Raw genomic sequence first — 16,050 nt, 5'->3', positions numbered from 1 at the left:
TTGTGTCCTTGCTCTTAATCATAATCCAAAGCTGAATGTTGATGATACAGTATAAGAAGTACAAACAGTGTGCTGTGGCAGTTCAAAGAAGGAAGCAGTCACATTGGTGTCTGGGAATTAAAGAAGGCTACATGCAGGAATTGGTATTTTTACTAGGCCTTGTTTTGGGGGGTAGTGTTTTCAGATGCTTGGATACGGGGGATGAAAGGGAAGGCTAAAGAGCTCAGAGATGGGAAATGGTAGCACATCAAGAAGTAGTCCTGCAAATAAGGATATGGTAGGAAGGGAAGCAAGACAGGAAAGTTGGTTTGGAGTAAGAGCATGGGAAGCTAGTTATTTTGAGCAGAGGACAGGGTAGAAAAGATTGACATGATCAGCACTGTGCTTTGGTAATTATGGAAACATTGTGTGGAATGGATCAGAACTGACAGAGACTGACTGCAGAAAAACCAGTTATAAGGTTATTATGATGTCCAGAAAAGAGGTAGTTGTATCTTGAACTCTGGGGAAGACAGGGATATATAGAGGAGATGCTACAGAGTTTGAATCGATAGAGCAGAGAAATAGCACAACTAGAAAGTTGAGTATTATATCATCATATGACAAATGTAACTTTATTTTATGGTCAGCAAAGCCTTTTGAATATTTGGGAAACTCTTCTCTTGGTGTAAATGAGCATGATTTTAAGAAGGTAAAAGTGGGGGCACCTGGGTGGCTCAGTCATTAAACGGCTGCCTTTGGCTCAGGTCATGATCCCAGGGTCCTGGGATCGAGCCCCACATTGGGTTCCCCGCTCAGCAGGAATCCTGCTTCTCCCTCTCCCACTCCCCCTGCTTGTGCTCCTGCTCTTGCTGTCTCTCTCTCTGTCAAATAAATAAATAAAATCTTAAAAGAAAAAAAAAGGTAAAACTGTTCATTTATAAAGAAGTATGAAGTTTGTTTACCTCATTTGGCTTGAAATTGACATCTGGGGAAATTATTTCTTAGAAGCTAGCTAATTTATTTAGAATGTCTGAATTGAGAATATTTCTTAATCTGCTTAGTGTAGACAAAGTTAGAAATCACTTTACCCTAATGATTTGGAAAAAATGATAGATAAAACATTCTTTAAAATTGCTATGTGGGAGCACCTGACTGGCTCAGTCAGAGCATTCGACTCTTGATCTCGGGATAGAGTTTACTTTTAAAAAAAATTATATGTGATTATGTCAGTTTCTTCATGTGATACAAATGTAAATTGCAAATGAGAACCTAAATTAGTGTTTTAGTTGACTTTGCTAAATAGGAATCTTCCTGCTGACTTATCCTGTTTGCAGAAAATTTACTTAAGAGTAATGTTTGGAAAACTCTGACGGAAGTGGTTTGAATTAATGAGGTTGATAAATATCAGTGTGAGAGGAATATTCAGTTACTATTTGGATGCTTCTGGTGATACAGTAAAATATTAAGACACTAACTTTGCAAGAGTTATAAATATAAAAAAGTAAAGCCAGGAGATGATGATATCTTAGAATTGTATTGATATAATATCTAGGAATAAATTTAACCAAGGAGGTAAAAGAAAACTACAAAACATTGCTGAAAGAAATGAAGAAAACCTAAATAAATGGGATCTCATCTCATGTTCATGGATTGGAAGACTTAGTATTGTTAAGGTGTCAGTATTATTCAGAGTGGATCTACAGATCCAGTGCAATCCCTATCAAAATTCCAGTGGCCCCCTTTTTTTTTTTTTTCCAGAAAAGAAGCCGCCAGTACTCAAATTCTTTTGGAATTGCAAGGGCCTCCAAAGCCAAAATAATCTTGTATAAGAACAAATTTGGAGGAGTCACACTTCCCAATTTCAAAACTTACTGCAAGACTACAGTAATCAAAATAGTGTGGTACTAGCATGGAACAGACTTAAGAATCCAGAAATAAATCTATACATTTATGGTCAGTTGATTTTGACAAGGGTGCCAAGACCATTTAATGATGAATGAATAGCCTTCAGCAAATGGTGTGAGGACAACTGGATTTCCACATGTAAAAGAATGAAATTGTACCCCTACTTCACAGAGATGAGCAAAGGGGGGGGGGAAAGAAAGAAACAAATGAAAAAACAGACTCTTAATTATAGAGAACAGGGAACAAACTGATGGTTACCAGAGGGGACATGGGTGGGAGGTAGGTTAAATAGGTGATGGGGATAAAGGAGTGCACTTGTGATGAGCGCTGGGTGATATATGGAATTGTTGAATCACTATATCGTACACCTGAAACTAATAAAACACTGTGTATTTTTAAAAAATGGGCAGTGGACTTGGGGGACCTGGGTGGCTCAGTCGGTTGAATGTCTGACTCTAGGTTTCAGCCCAGGTCATGATCTCGGGGTTGTGGGATCCAGGTTGCTCATGGGGCTCTCAGCATGGAATCTGCTTGAGATCCTCTCCTCCCTCTGCCCCTCCCCCTGCTTGCTTTCTTTCTCTCTCTCAAATAAGTATATTTGAGAGATACTTGAGAGAGAGAGAGAAAGCATGAGCGGGGGGGTAGAGGCAAAGGGAGAGGGAGAAACATGTTCCCCATTGAGCATGGATCCCAACACAGGGCTCGATCCCAAGACCCTGGGATCATGACCTGAGCCGAAGGCAGCTGCTTAACCGACTGAGTCACCCAGGCACTCCTAAATAAAATCTTTTTTTTAAAAAAATTAATGGCAAAGGACTTAAATAGACATTTCTTCAACGAAGATATTCAGATGGCCAACAAGCAAATGAAAAGATGCTTAACATCATTAGTCATTAGGGAAATGCAAATCAAAACCACAATGAGGCACTGCTTCACACCTACTAGGATGGCTATAAAACCACAACAGAAAATAAGTGTCAGCAAGGATGTAGAGAAATTGGGCCCCTTGTATGTTGTTGGTGAAAGTATAAAAAATGGTTCATCCACTGTGAAAAACAGTTTGGCAACTCCTCAAAAAGTTAGATGTAGAATTACTGCATGGCCCTGCAATTCCACCTCCAGGCATATACCCCAAAGAACTGAAAATATTTACCCAAATAAGTACATCCACACATACATTTATAGTAGCACTATTCACAGTAGTCAAAAGGTGAGCATAGCCGAAATGTGCATGGATGGATGGATGGATAAACAAACTCTGATGCATGTATATGTAGGTGTATATTGTATGTGTGTATATGTGTACACACACACACACACACACACACACAAACACATGGAGTATTATTCAGCCATAAAAAGAAGTGAAGTACTGATACATGCTACACCATAGATGAGCTTCCAGAACATTATGTAAGTGAAAGAAGCCAGACACAATGGTCATGTATTATATGGTCCCATTTGTGTGAAATAGCCAGAATAAAATCATACAGAATGCAGACTGGTGGTTAGGACTGGGGAGTGGGAAGAAACCAGTTAGAGGAAGGTTTTTTACTTGGGAGTGATGGAAGTGTTTTGGAACCAGATAAAAGTTATTATTGCACACCATTGTGAATGTATTAGATGCCACTGAATTGTTCACTTTGAAGTGGTTAATTTTATGTATGTGAATTTAACCTCACATTATTTTGTTTTGAGTGTGTTGATAGAGGAATATAAAAGGTATCAGAACACTCACCTGGTATTTTTCACACTGTAGTACTGCAGTTTGTAATGTAAGAGGAAGAGGGGAGTAAAACAGAAGTTTTGGACTAGGTTTTTGAAAGATTAAAGCCATTTAAAGGATTGAATCAGAAAGGTGGACAAATGGGATGGTATGAAGGAAAAAATGGGAATGAAAAAACAAATTATCACTATCCTATTTCAATTAGAAGCCAGAGTTCAGCACCAAGATAATGTAAGTTCAGATTTGCTTACTAGATATAAAATGGCCTGTTCTTTCAGTTTAGGTTCAGAATTATTATCTTAAATCATTTGATAAGAACAAAGCATTTATTGAAGAGACTTCTTTCCATTAGATACTCTTTCCTGTTTTGTCAAAGATTAGTTGACCATATAGTTGTGGGTCCATTTCTGGGTTTTCTTTTCTGTTCCATTGATCTCTGTGTCTGTTTTTGTGCCAGTACCATACTGTCTTGATGATGACAGCTTTGTAATAGAGCTTGAAGTCTGGAATTGTGATGCCTCCAGCTTTGATTTTCTTTTTCAAGATTGCTTTGGCTATTGGGGGTCTTTTGTGGTTCCATACACATTTTAGGATTGCTCTAGCTCTGTGAAAAATGCTGGTGGCATTTTGATAAGGATTACATTAAATATGTAGATTGCTTTGGGTAGTATGGACATTTTAACAATATTTGTTCTTCCAATCCATGAGCATGGAATGCTTTTCCATTTCTTTGTGTCATCTTCAATTTCTTTTACAAGTGTGCTATAGTTTTCAGAGTACGGATCTTTTACCTCTTTGGTTAGGTTTATTCCTAGGTATCTTATGGTTTTTGGTGCAATTGTATATGGGATCGATTCCTTGATTTCTCCTTCTGCTGCTTCATTATTGGTGTGTAGAAATGTAACAAATTTCTGAACGTTGGTTTTATAGCAACTTTGCTGAATTCATGTATCAGTTCTAACAATTTTTTGGTGGAGTCTTTCAGGCTTTCTACATGGAATATCATGTCATCTGAAAATAATGAAAATTTGACTTCTTCCTTGCCAATTTGGATGCCTTTTGTTTCTTTTTGTTGTCTGATTGCTGAGTCTAAGACTTCCAGTATTATGTTAAATAACAATGGTGAGAGTGGATATTCCTGTCTTATTCTTGACCCTAAAGGAAAAGCTCTTAACTTTTCCCCATTGAAGATTATATTAGCTATGGAAAAAAGACCATCTCTTCAACAAATGGTGCTGTGAAAACTGGACAGAAACATGCAGAAGAATGAAACTGTACCACTTTCTTACACCATACACAAATATAAATTCAAAATGGATTAAAGACCTAAATGTGAGACAGGAAACCATCAAAATCCTAGAGGAGAACACAGGCAGCAACCTCTTTGACATTGGCCGTAGCAGCTTCTTACTAGGTAAGTTTCCAGAGGCAAGGGAAACAAAAGCAAAAATGAACTATTAGGACTTCATCAAGATAAAAGGCTTCTGCACAGCAAAGGAAATAATCAACAAAACTAAAAGGCAACCTTCGGAATGGGAGAAGATATTTGCAAATGACATATCTGATAGAGTTAGTGTCCAGAATCTATAAAGAACTTACCGAACTCAGGGCGCCTGGGTGGCTCAGTCGTTAAGCGTCTGCTTTCGGCTCAGGTCATGATCCCAGGGTCCTGGGATCAAGCCCCGCATCGGGCTCCCTGCTCAGCAGGGGGCCTGCTTCTCCCTCTTCGCCTCCTCCTGCTTGTGTTCCCTCTCTCGCTGTGTCTCTCTCTGTCAAATAAATAAATAAAATCTTTAAAAAAAAAAGAAAAACCTTAACCGAACTCAATACCCAAAAAACAAATAATCCAGTTAAGAAATGGGCAGAAGACAAGAACATACATTTTTCCAAAGAAGACATCCAGATGGCTAACAGACAAATGAAAAGATACTCAACATCACTCATCATAGAAATACAAATCAAAACTACAATGAGATATACCACCTCACACCAGTCAGAATGGCTAAAATTAGCAACACAGGAAACAACAGATGTTGGCAAGGATGTGGAGAAAGGGGAACCCTCTTGCACTGTTGGTGGGGATGCAAACTGGTGCAGCTACTCTGGAGAGCACTATAGAGATTCCTCAAAAAGTTGAAAATAAAACTACCCTACAACCCAGCAATATCACTACTAAGTATTTACCCAAAGGATACAAAGTTACTGTTTCAAAGGTGCAAATGCACCCCGATGTTTATAGCAGCATTATCAACAATATCCAAATTATGGAAAGAGCCCAGATGTCTATCAACTGATGAATGGATAAAGAAGATGTGGTATATATATACAATGGAATATTTGCACAGCCATCAAAAAAAAAAAAGCAATGAAATCTTGCCATTTGCAATGATGTGAATGGAACTAGAGTGTATTATGCTAAGTGAAATAAGTCAGAGTAAGACAAATACCATATGATTTCACTCATATCTGGAATTTAAGAAATGAAACAGATGAATATAGGGGGGAAAAGAGGCAAACCATAAAACAGACTCTTAACTATAGAGAACAAACTGAGGGTTGCTGGAAGGGAGGTTGGCAGGGGAATGGGTTAAATGGGAGATGGGTATTAAGGGGGGCACTTTTTATGATGAGCACTAGGTGTTGTATGTAAGTGTAACTTCTCCTGAAACTAATATTACACTATATGTTAACTCACTGGAATTTAAATAAAAACTTGGAAAAAATAAAACAAAGCAACATATTAGTAAGTGATTTCATTGATGATTTCAAACATAAATTAGTAAAATTAAGTAATGGAGTTTATATATTTCTAGAGGAAAACATTCCTTTGTGTGAATATGGGAAAAGAGGGCAGATGCACTTATATATGGAACATTCTTTTGACTTAGAATTTCAGTGTATATATCCTCAGAGAATACAGTGGATAGGAGAAGTTACTGTAATTAGCTAAACTAATGTTACTTGAGTTCAGAGCAGCAACAAAAATACCAAAAAGATGAATGCAAAATATGTCATGTGCTTACTTAGGTTATAATACAAATCACCTATAAAGTATACAGGGAATTTTTGTATATGTTGATTTTTTTTTCCAAATGGTGACTGATTTTTCATTATTGTTTTTTGTCTTTGAGGTAAAAGAGTTGTGCTGTGCCAGACCAAAAAAAAAATGTCCATTTTTTGCAGAATAAGAAAGCTAACCCTCTTCTTTGATTGCAGATGATGAAAGCCATGAACAAGTCCAATGAGCATGTCCTGGCAGGAGGTGCCTGCTTCAGTGAGAAGGCAGACTCTCATCTTGTGTGTGTACAGAATGATGACGGAAACTATCAGACCCAGGCTATCAGCATTCACAACCAGCCCAGAAAGGGTGAGTATTTGAGCTGACTGACGTGGTAAGAATTGTACTGGACTTGGAAAGTTTGATATCTCAGACCCATAACTCTCACAGTCTAGCTAGGTGGCCGCAAACAATTTGATGAAATTAACCTTTCCAAGCTTATTCTCCCAAGATTACATTGACTCCCCAAGTAGCCAGACTCAGAGTTGCAAATGGGATCTCTACTAATAAAGGGAACATTTTGAAAATACTGCCTCAGGATATTGGCAGAGCCAGAATTGATATTTGAAGGTAGGAGACTAGGCCCCTTAGAATATGCTTAGGTAGATTTGAAGCTTGTTGAATGACCATATCCGAAGACTGTTAATTAATAGGTTGACTGGATTCTGAAAGAAGGCTTCTTGGTTCAGTGGTACTCATAGTGTGGCCTCATCACTTAGGAGATTGTTAGAAATGAAGAATCTATACCCCAAATCTGCTAAATTAGAATTTGTTTTTTTAACAAGGCGCGGTGTTCAAATGCATATTGAAATTTAAGAATCATTGCTTATGGTGGCATTTCTTAAGGTGTCTTATCAGATTCTATGGTTTTAAAAAATACGTAAGTGGAAGTCTTACATAATACCTTAAACTGAGAAATCCTGGGTTAAACAAATTTAAACAGATTTCTTTACTTCAGGACTTTTCAGAGCCTTTAACAGGCTGATGTATATTATAATTTTCCAAAAGGAAGGTAGTGCCTGGCCCTTCCCAGATTTATTTGACTAGGAATCTTGTTTTTCCTCAGAATATCTCCCATAACTAGCTTTCTCTGGTATGCTTTATTTCTCTGGCTGACAGTGATATAGGTCACTGTCTCCAGTATGTTTTTTCAATCGGTTGTTTAGTAAAGGCATAAAAGGTCTTTGTCACGTGTATATTCAATATGATATCCAAAATAAGGTAGGTGGTAAGTCCACAGTGCTCTCTATTAGTCAGATGATACCTAGAATATTTGAATTAAGTTCTGGATATCATTAATGTAATTGATGATATCCATTGATAAAACTGGAGGTTCTTTAGAGGATGATTCAAGGCCTGTGAAAAATTTGGAAAGTATGTCAAAAGAAGATTTTTTGAATAAACTATACATGTTTAATCTGGAAAAGTCTAGATTGGAAGAGGGTGAAAAATAGCTATCTCTATTTTTAAGGTTTTCTAGTATGTGGAAATAAGATTCAATTTATTCTCTATAGCTTCAAAAGGCCAGAACCAGCACCATTGGGTGAAAGTTACAGGAATCTAGATCTGGACTCAATTTGAGTAAAGCCGAGAGTTATCCAGAAGTAGAATGGGCTGCCTTGTGCCATTGTGGACTCCTTATCCCTAGGAGTCTTTGATAAAGCTGGATGTCCACCTGTTAGAGATATTGCAGGGCCAGTGGGCAGGAAGTTGGATTACTTAGTCCAATTTAAGATGTGGAGAAGCATAGGGGCTCCTGGCTGGCTCAGTTGGTGGAGCATGCGACTGTTGATCTCTGTGTTGTAAGTTCGAGGCCCATGTTGGGTGTGGAGATTACTTTAAAAAAATAAAATCTTAAGGAAAAAAAAAGATGTGGAGGGGCATAGTGAAATACTCTTAAAGCTAAATATGATTAAATATCCTTTCTTTTATGAAGAGATAATGGTAACAGGTGTATGTCTTTTAAAAAGGTTTTTTTTTTTTTTAAAGAACTGCACTAGGTCAGTAAAATGGTTGCCAACCATATCTCCATCTTCAAAATGTATTTTATCTAAAAAAAAAAAAAAGTATTGGGGTGCCTGGGTGGCTCAGTCGTTAAGTGTCTGCCTTCGGCTTAGGTCATGATCCCGGGGTCCTGGGATCCAGCCACGCATCGGGCTCCCTGCTTGGCGGGAAGCCTGCTTCTCCCTCTCCCACTCCCCCTGCTTGTGTTCCCTCTCTTGCTGTGTCTCTCTCTGTCAAATAAATAAAATCTTAAAAAAAATAAAAGTTAAAAAAAAAGGTATTAGATCAGGGGTCAGCAAACTTTTTCTGTGAATGGCTGGGTGATAAATATTTTAGGCGTTGCAAGCCTGTGGTCTTTGTTACCAGTTACTCAACTCTGGCATACTTCAAAAACTGCCACAGACAGTATGCAAATGAGTGGACATGACTGTGTTCCAATAAAATTTTATTTACAAAAACAGGCTGCAGGCCAAACAGGTTGTAGTTTGCCAAGCCCTAGACTTGACCACTAAGATTTCTTTGCTTGTAAGATTCTTTAATTCTTGATTGGAGGGAGAGGAAAACAAAATGAGGGAGTGTATCTTAAAACTTCATTCCCAAAGCTATCATAAGCATCAGAATTATTGGTTACTTGTATATTGTGGTGTATAGAGTTGATATTTTTTGTTTTCCGTATGATGATGGTTGGAGTTACCAGCTATCAAATATTTCATTATTGTTCTTAGTCTTTGTATCTCCAGATCTACACTGAACTATTTATATTCTGTTTTAGTGACTGGTGCCAGTTTCTTTGTGTTCAGTGGCGCTCTGAAATCATCTTCCGGATATCTTGCCAAATCCAGTATTGTGGAAGGTAAAGAGTAAGTTATTTACTGCATGTGTATTAGTTCAATCCTAATTATATAACTAAAAAGCAAGGGATGTTGGAGTGCCTGGCTGGCTCAGTCGGTAGAACATGCGACTCTTGATCTCAGGGTCCTAAGTTCAAGCCCCATGTTGGGCATAGAGCTTACATAAATGATAATAATAATAATTTAAAAAAATAAAAAACAAGGATGTTAAGTCAAACCATGATACTTCTACAGTAGATTCCTGACTCCTATTATGTATTCAATAGCATCTTACTCTTAAGCTAATTAATTCTCCAAAGAAGGGAGTAAGTGGTAGAGATATCATGGGACAGTGACATAAAAATTAAGAGATGGCCTTTCAGAGCTCTGGGATAGGGTACCCAAGGGAACATAGTCTGAGTTCAAATATATCATTGGGCTCAAATCTGTAAATACGTAGATGAAGTTCAGTCTGCCTTAATTCACAAGAGTGCTGCAGTCATCATTTGGGGTACAGAATGGGATGCACTTGCTGCTGGTTTGCTATAATTAGATTAGACATGACACATATCCTGACAAAAGCTAATTAAATGAGAGTTAATGAAAGACTAATGAGTATACTGTTTATTTTCTTTGTCATTTGACTCTTCCTATATTTTGATCTGGTTACTTTGATCTGGTTAGTCTTGTTGCATGACAAATTTACCCAGAACTTAATGGGTTAAAGCAACTATTTTAAAATGTTCCTCTGGGTCAGGAATCTTGACAAGGTAGTACAGGGATGTCCAGGGCCTCAATTGGGATGACTTGATAGCTGGGGGCTCGAATTATCTGAAGGTTCGTTCACTCACATGTCTGGGGCCTGGCCTGGGTTGATTTAAAGACTAGGAGTGGAGACTGAAGTACTCACACTTTGACTCCTTAGCATGCCTTGGTGGCCTTGCGGTAGCTGGACTTCTTACTGCAGCATGTGTTCTAGCAAAAGGCAGAAGCCAGGTTGCTTCTTATGACCCAGTCTCGAAAGTCACACAATGTCACTTCTACCAGACTGTAGTGTTGGAAGTAGTCATAAGCCTTTCCAGGTTCAAGAGAGGAGGATTTAGACTCCACTTCTTAATGGGGAAATGGGAAGGTAGCATTGTGAGAAAACATGTGAGAAGGGAGATACCGTGGTGACCTTTGGAAGGTACCGTCAGCCACACATGCTGACAGGTTTTCATTTCCACAGTAGCTTTCCTCCAGTGCCCTGTCTGAAAGCTGGAGTCCAGTGTGTTAACTGAAATACAGAGACAGTGTTACTTGTGTTAATAGATACTGGCTTTGACCTCCTTTATTGGTAAGCTTGATAAAATAACTAGTGAAGAGCAAAGTACATTAATATTTTACAACTAAATTTCACAACTTTAACTACAAAGCAGAAGCATGCTGTTAAGAAATTGTTAAGAAATCTAGGAGTTAAACAGTCATTGGTCTTAAGTGACTAATGCCTATGTGATCAAGTCTTGACTACATTTGAAATTGTATCTTGACAAAGATGATTAAAAAAACACCCTTTAAATGTTGTGGAAATGATAATTTGAACTGACACAGATCATTACAATGCAAAGTATTGTGTTTAAAAGTTATGTGTGTGTCTTTGGATTGGGAATTCCTTAGGTCTTATATTTCACTGTGTCAGTTGAACAGTTGGCAGCCTATTTATGAAATTTTTATTGAAGCTTTTATGAAATTATCTTAGTTGATGAAATTTTGTGTCAATGAAGCCGGGTAATTGCTCAACATGTGACAAATTTCACCCTGAATTTCAGTGTTTGCCTTTGATTTGGGTAGGTAGCAGGCCAAAAATAGTTGCCATGTGTTGGCTACAAGGTGGCTCATGTGAAACACATGTGGTAGGTTTGCCTTACTGCTGCCAGTGAATGGATTTATTCCTTCTCCTACTACTGTTGTTTACTCAGTGACTTATTTAACAAACATTTCCTGGGCATTCATTGTATGCCGGGCAGTCACAGTAAGGTGAGAGAGACAGGGGTGCAAACACATAAATATGATTAGAGCATGATAAATGCAAGAGTGAAAACAGTTCTATCAGTCCAGAAGGGGGATGTGACCAAGTGTACGTTTTCCCTTTGAGCGGTCTTAGGAGAAACTCAATTGTGTCTGAAATGAAATCAACAGGTGAGTTTTTAAGCAGAAGCCATCTGGTGTTTGCTCCTCATAGCACTCTCAGAAGTAAGAGATTCAGCTCAAAGAACAGAACCTCTTTATATCTGTCAGCTTTAGAGAGCAGCACAGAGTTTTACATTTAATCCTAAAGGGATTTGTGATTCATCTGCCGCTCTCCCTGGCTTTGCGTTTTTTCCATCTGTATTATCTTGGTGCTGATTCTCAGATGGCGTTATGGTCCAGATCACAGCAGAGAACATGGATGCCTTGAGGCAGGCACTGCGAGACATGAAGGACTTCACCATCACCTGCGGCAAGGCGGACGCTGAGGATCCCCAGGAGCACATCTACATCCAGTGGGTGGATGATGACAAGAAAGTCAACAAGGGGTAAATGCAGAGGACTTTCCCTCTTGTGGCATTTAGTTACGGACTTGGCTCTGGGTTTTGTCTACACTGGTGTTTATAACTTTACTGAAAGCCCAAAGAGAAAGGACTGCTTTGGATATATGTAACATAACATTTTAAATTTCTAGTTTCTTGGCTTAATTTCTGAAGGAGTTTCTCTGTATATTTTTGAAGAAGGGTGGAGGGAAGGAGTTGATGAAACAAAACAATCCTCTAAAGTTATCGACATAATAGTAATAACCTAAGCCTTTTATGGTTTTATAAAAAGAAAGCCCTTTTGCTAACATTATTTCATTTGAGATAATAACTAGTGTTGTTTTTGCCATATTACCAAGTAAATAAGCACCTAAAGGCTCAGTGACTCCACAGAGCCAGGAAGTGGCAGGGTTAGGACTTAAAACCACCTCCTTGGGCTTCAAGTCCTATACTCTTTCCCAGTATATGGCAACTCTACTCTGAGGGCTCAAGCCAAAACTTTGGAGTCATCTTTGACACTTCTTTTTCTCTCACACCCTACACCTACCCCAATGGTAAATCCTGGTACTGTTCTATTTTATAGCATATATTTTATATATCCTGTTATATTTTACTTCAACATGTATCCAGAATTATACTACCTCTCCGGCCACCATCCTGGTTCAGGCCACCATCATTTGGTCTGGATTATTACAGTAGCCTTTCAGTTGGCTTGCTTGTTTCTAGTCTTCAACTCCTCCTGCCCCCCAACCTAATCGGTTTCTAATCCAGCAGCCAGAGCAATGTCCCTTCTTTGCTCAGAACCCACCACTGGCTTCCAGTATCATTCAGGGTAAAAGCCAAAGTATTTTTCAACTTATATGACCTCACACAATCCTCCCACCCTCTTACCTCACAGAAGCAACACCTGCCTTCTTGCCTGAACACATTGACTCTACTTCTGCCCTCAGACATTTGTTCTTGCTGTTCTTTCATCTTTTTTTTTTTTAAATTTTATTTATTTGACAGAGAGAGAGACAGCAAGAGAGGGAACACAAGCAGGGGGAGTGGGAGAGGGAGAAGCAGGCTTCCCACTGAGCAGGGAGCCTGATGTGGGGCTTTATCCCAGGACCCTGGGATCATGACCTGAGCCGAAGGCAGATGCTTAACGACTGAGCCACCCAGGCGCCCCCAAAAATCTCTTAAAACTTTTGTTATTGAACAAAAAGAAGCAATTTCTAAAACAATGAGTACATTTCCCTATTTTGCAAATAGCCCTTTATCTTCTCATACTTCACTGGAAATTATAATTTCAAAATCAATTTGTGTTGAATTCTCTAATATAGTTGGAAATGAACATGGTTATTAGGACCAAAAATTGATAATCTGGAAAATCTGATGCCATAAGGTAGCAGTAACTAATAACAAGCAGGTTGCCCCTTCCTACAGCAAGTGACAGTGACAGCATCTTAGAAAACAGGAGAAGAACTAGTTAGGGAAGACTCTCGAATTCAGGAGTTTAGTGTGTAGTGTATAAATTGAATGCTTTCCAGCTTGTCCCTCAGTGTCTGGATTTCCTCTCTCAAAATACTCTAATCAACTAAGAGTGCCCTTTAAAAAAAAAAAAAGATTTTATTCATCTTAGAGAGCATGTGAGTAGAGAGGGGGAAGAGGGAGAAAGAATCTGAAGCAGACTCTGCACTGAGCATGGAGCCCAACGTGGGGCTCAGTCTCACGACTACAAGATCATAACCTGAGACGAAATCAAGAGTCTGACGCTGAACCCACTGTACCACCGAGGCGCCCCAAGAGTGCCCTTTTTTGATACTGTTGTTTCATGAGTTGGAAATTAATTTCAGTGTTGTTTAAATAATTTTAATTCACGTGAGTGAAATGAATCCCTGATATTGAAGTTTAAGTTCAATTTTATCTTTTTACATAGAGATTAAAAAACATAAATAGGTTTGAAAATTGTTAGGAAGAGTTTAGAATCTTTGTGACAATTATTTTGAATGCTCATCAGAATAAGTGTGACTCTCTACCTATTTATGCTTGCTATATTTTGGAGAGGAAATTACTATAAAAAGTGGCCTTTCCATTCAGGAATCTAGGAGTGATAATTTAGCACTAAAGGGAATTTGTTGTAATAATAATATAAATACTTGTTTATGAGCTCACACCAGCACTGTTATAATTAACATACTTGGTCAAATAATTCTTTTAATCAATAAATATTAAACTCCTGCATTCCAAGCAGTGTGTCAGACCTGGGAATACAGCATACAGAGGTGAGTGTATCATATTCCCTCCCCTTAAGAAGTTCATTTGTTAGGCGGATACGCAAACACGTGAGTGTTATCATGGTCAGGAGCAGAGTGTGTGACAGGAGAGGGGAGAGCAAGCTTGGATGGGTGGCCATGCACTCACTGAATTTGGGAAGGAATGCTGGAGAAGAGAGCAGGTTGAATAGATAGTTTTTTTTACATTGAAAGAACCAACTCCTGGAATCATGGCTCCTTTTTATATGTGTTCTTTGAATTATTTCAGTGCATAGGCCCCTCCCATGAGAGCTCTATTCATGTACATTTTTGTGCAGTGTCTTCTTACCGTGATATGTTGTACAAACAGATGTGTTCAACAAAGCGTCCAGTGTAATTAGTAGCAAGACTTGATAAGAGAAGTGGTTCTTCTAACTTCAAGACCCGCTTCCATCTCTTTCCTTTGCCTCTATTGTAGTGTTATAAGTCCTATAGATGGGAAGTCCATGGAGTCTATAACAAGTGTGAAGATATTCCATGGATCAGAGTATAAAGCAAATGGAAAAGTCATCAGATGGACAGAGGTAAGGAAATGAAACTTGGCATCCTTGATTCCCTTTGAGCACAACTTTTTGCAAGGTTCAGAGACACACTGTGGGCTGATTTGGAGAATAAGAAGAGAAAATGTCTCTGTTTACCTTCGGTACTCCAATTCCCTCTGGCCTATCTTAGCTCTCCAGGAAGAAATGCCACCGAGTATAACCTGTAGCAATCTGATTTCTCTTACTTTTTATGAATGAGCTTTTAGAGATTTGTTTGAATTAGAATTCAAGAAGGATGCTTCTCTGAATAGTATATACCATCTTTGCTGTATTCTTCAGAATGCTGGGCTAGTTAATGCTGTACTCACAGTTAAAAGTATCTTGGATAACACAGTCTTTAAAAAATAGGCTTACTTCACCGATAAGAAAACTAAAGCTCAGAGACTCAGTACCTTGTCCGAGATTACAAGGCAAACAAGTAAGGGCAAAGTTCTGCTTCAAACCCAGATCCAGCCAACTCCCAAGCTCTTTTCCACTGTACGTTCCTTTACCTGAAAGCTGTATGAGAGGCTAACCGGGAGTGAGAGGATCAGGGCAGGGACCCTGTATGCGTGTACATCTCAGACAAACCAGGAAGTTTATTCTCTGAGAATAAACAGGTAAGCTGTAGGTCTCTTAATTTGTTTTGAACCTGAGTTATACTCCTCCATAAAATAAAACATTAAATTATAAGACTTCTAGAATTCCTTGCAGCTTTAAAAGTCTTAATTTAAAAAAAAATTCTGTGACTTCTAGCTTTTCCATTTTACACACAAGGTAACTCAGGCCAAGAGAGGTTCGATGCTACCTAAGTTCACACAGCTGGTTCGTGAGAGCAAGAAACTAGAACCTGGTTCTCTATTTCTTGAGCTTTTGTTCCAAATGACTTACCCTTCGTACCACCAGGCTCAGTGTTTTCATATTGCAGCTCAGTGGTCTTAGCAGCTTGCTTTGTAATGATTGTCCCTTTGACACATTCCAAGTAGTGCAGTCTGGACCCTGTGAAACTCGTTATCACTTACAAGTAGTTTGACCTCTTCTCCCTCCCTTTTGCTCCCCAGTAATCCAGTGAGGTAACAGTGTGACCCATCTTATTTGCATAATGAGGAAACAGGCGCAGAGGCCTGGCATAGCAGGGGCAAGAGGTCTTCTGATGCCCACTGCAGAGTTCTACTCAT

The 16,050-nt window shown here is 38.7% G+C and overlaps 1 protein-coding gene across 2 annotated transcripts in view; it reads left to right on the top strand.

Annotated features, from left to right (window-relative positions):
• Positions 1–16,050, top strand: part of ZFYVE9 (zinc finger FYVE-type containing 9) — a 179,794-nt gene that overhangs the window by 160,857 nt on the left and 2,887 nt on the right. For both annotated transcript variants that reach the window (XM_032429028.1, XM_032429019.1), the window contains 4 exons: positions 6,830–6,980; positions 9,448–9,528; positions 11,898–12,060; positions 14,770–14,875. In XM_032429028.1, coding sequence (XP_032284919.1) covers positions 6,830–6,980; positions 9,448–9,528; positions 11,898–12,060; positions 14,770–14,875 — 501 coding nt within the window. The remainder of the gene's footprint in view (positions 1–6,829; positions 6,981–9,447; positions 9,529–11,897; positions 12,061–14,769; positions 14,876–16,050) is intronic.

This window comes from Phoca vitulina, unplaced genomic scaffold, assembly GCF_004348235.1.
Source record: "Phoca vitulina isolate PV1807 unplaced genomic scaffold, GSC_HSeal_1.0 scaffold2, whole genome shotgun sequence".
In the NCBI taxonomy this organism is placed as follows: domain Eukaryota; kingdom Metazoa; phylum Chordata; class Mammalia; order Carnivora; family Phocidae; genus Phoca; species Phoca vitulina.
Note: the sequence above shows the minus strand (reverse complement) of the source record. Positions and strands in the feature narration are given on the sequence as shown.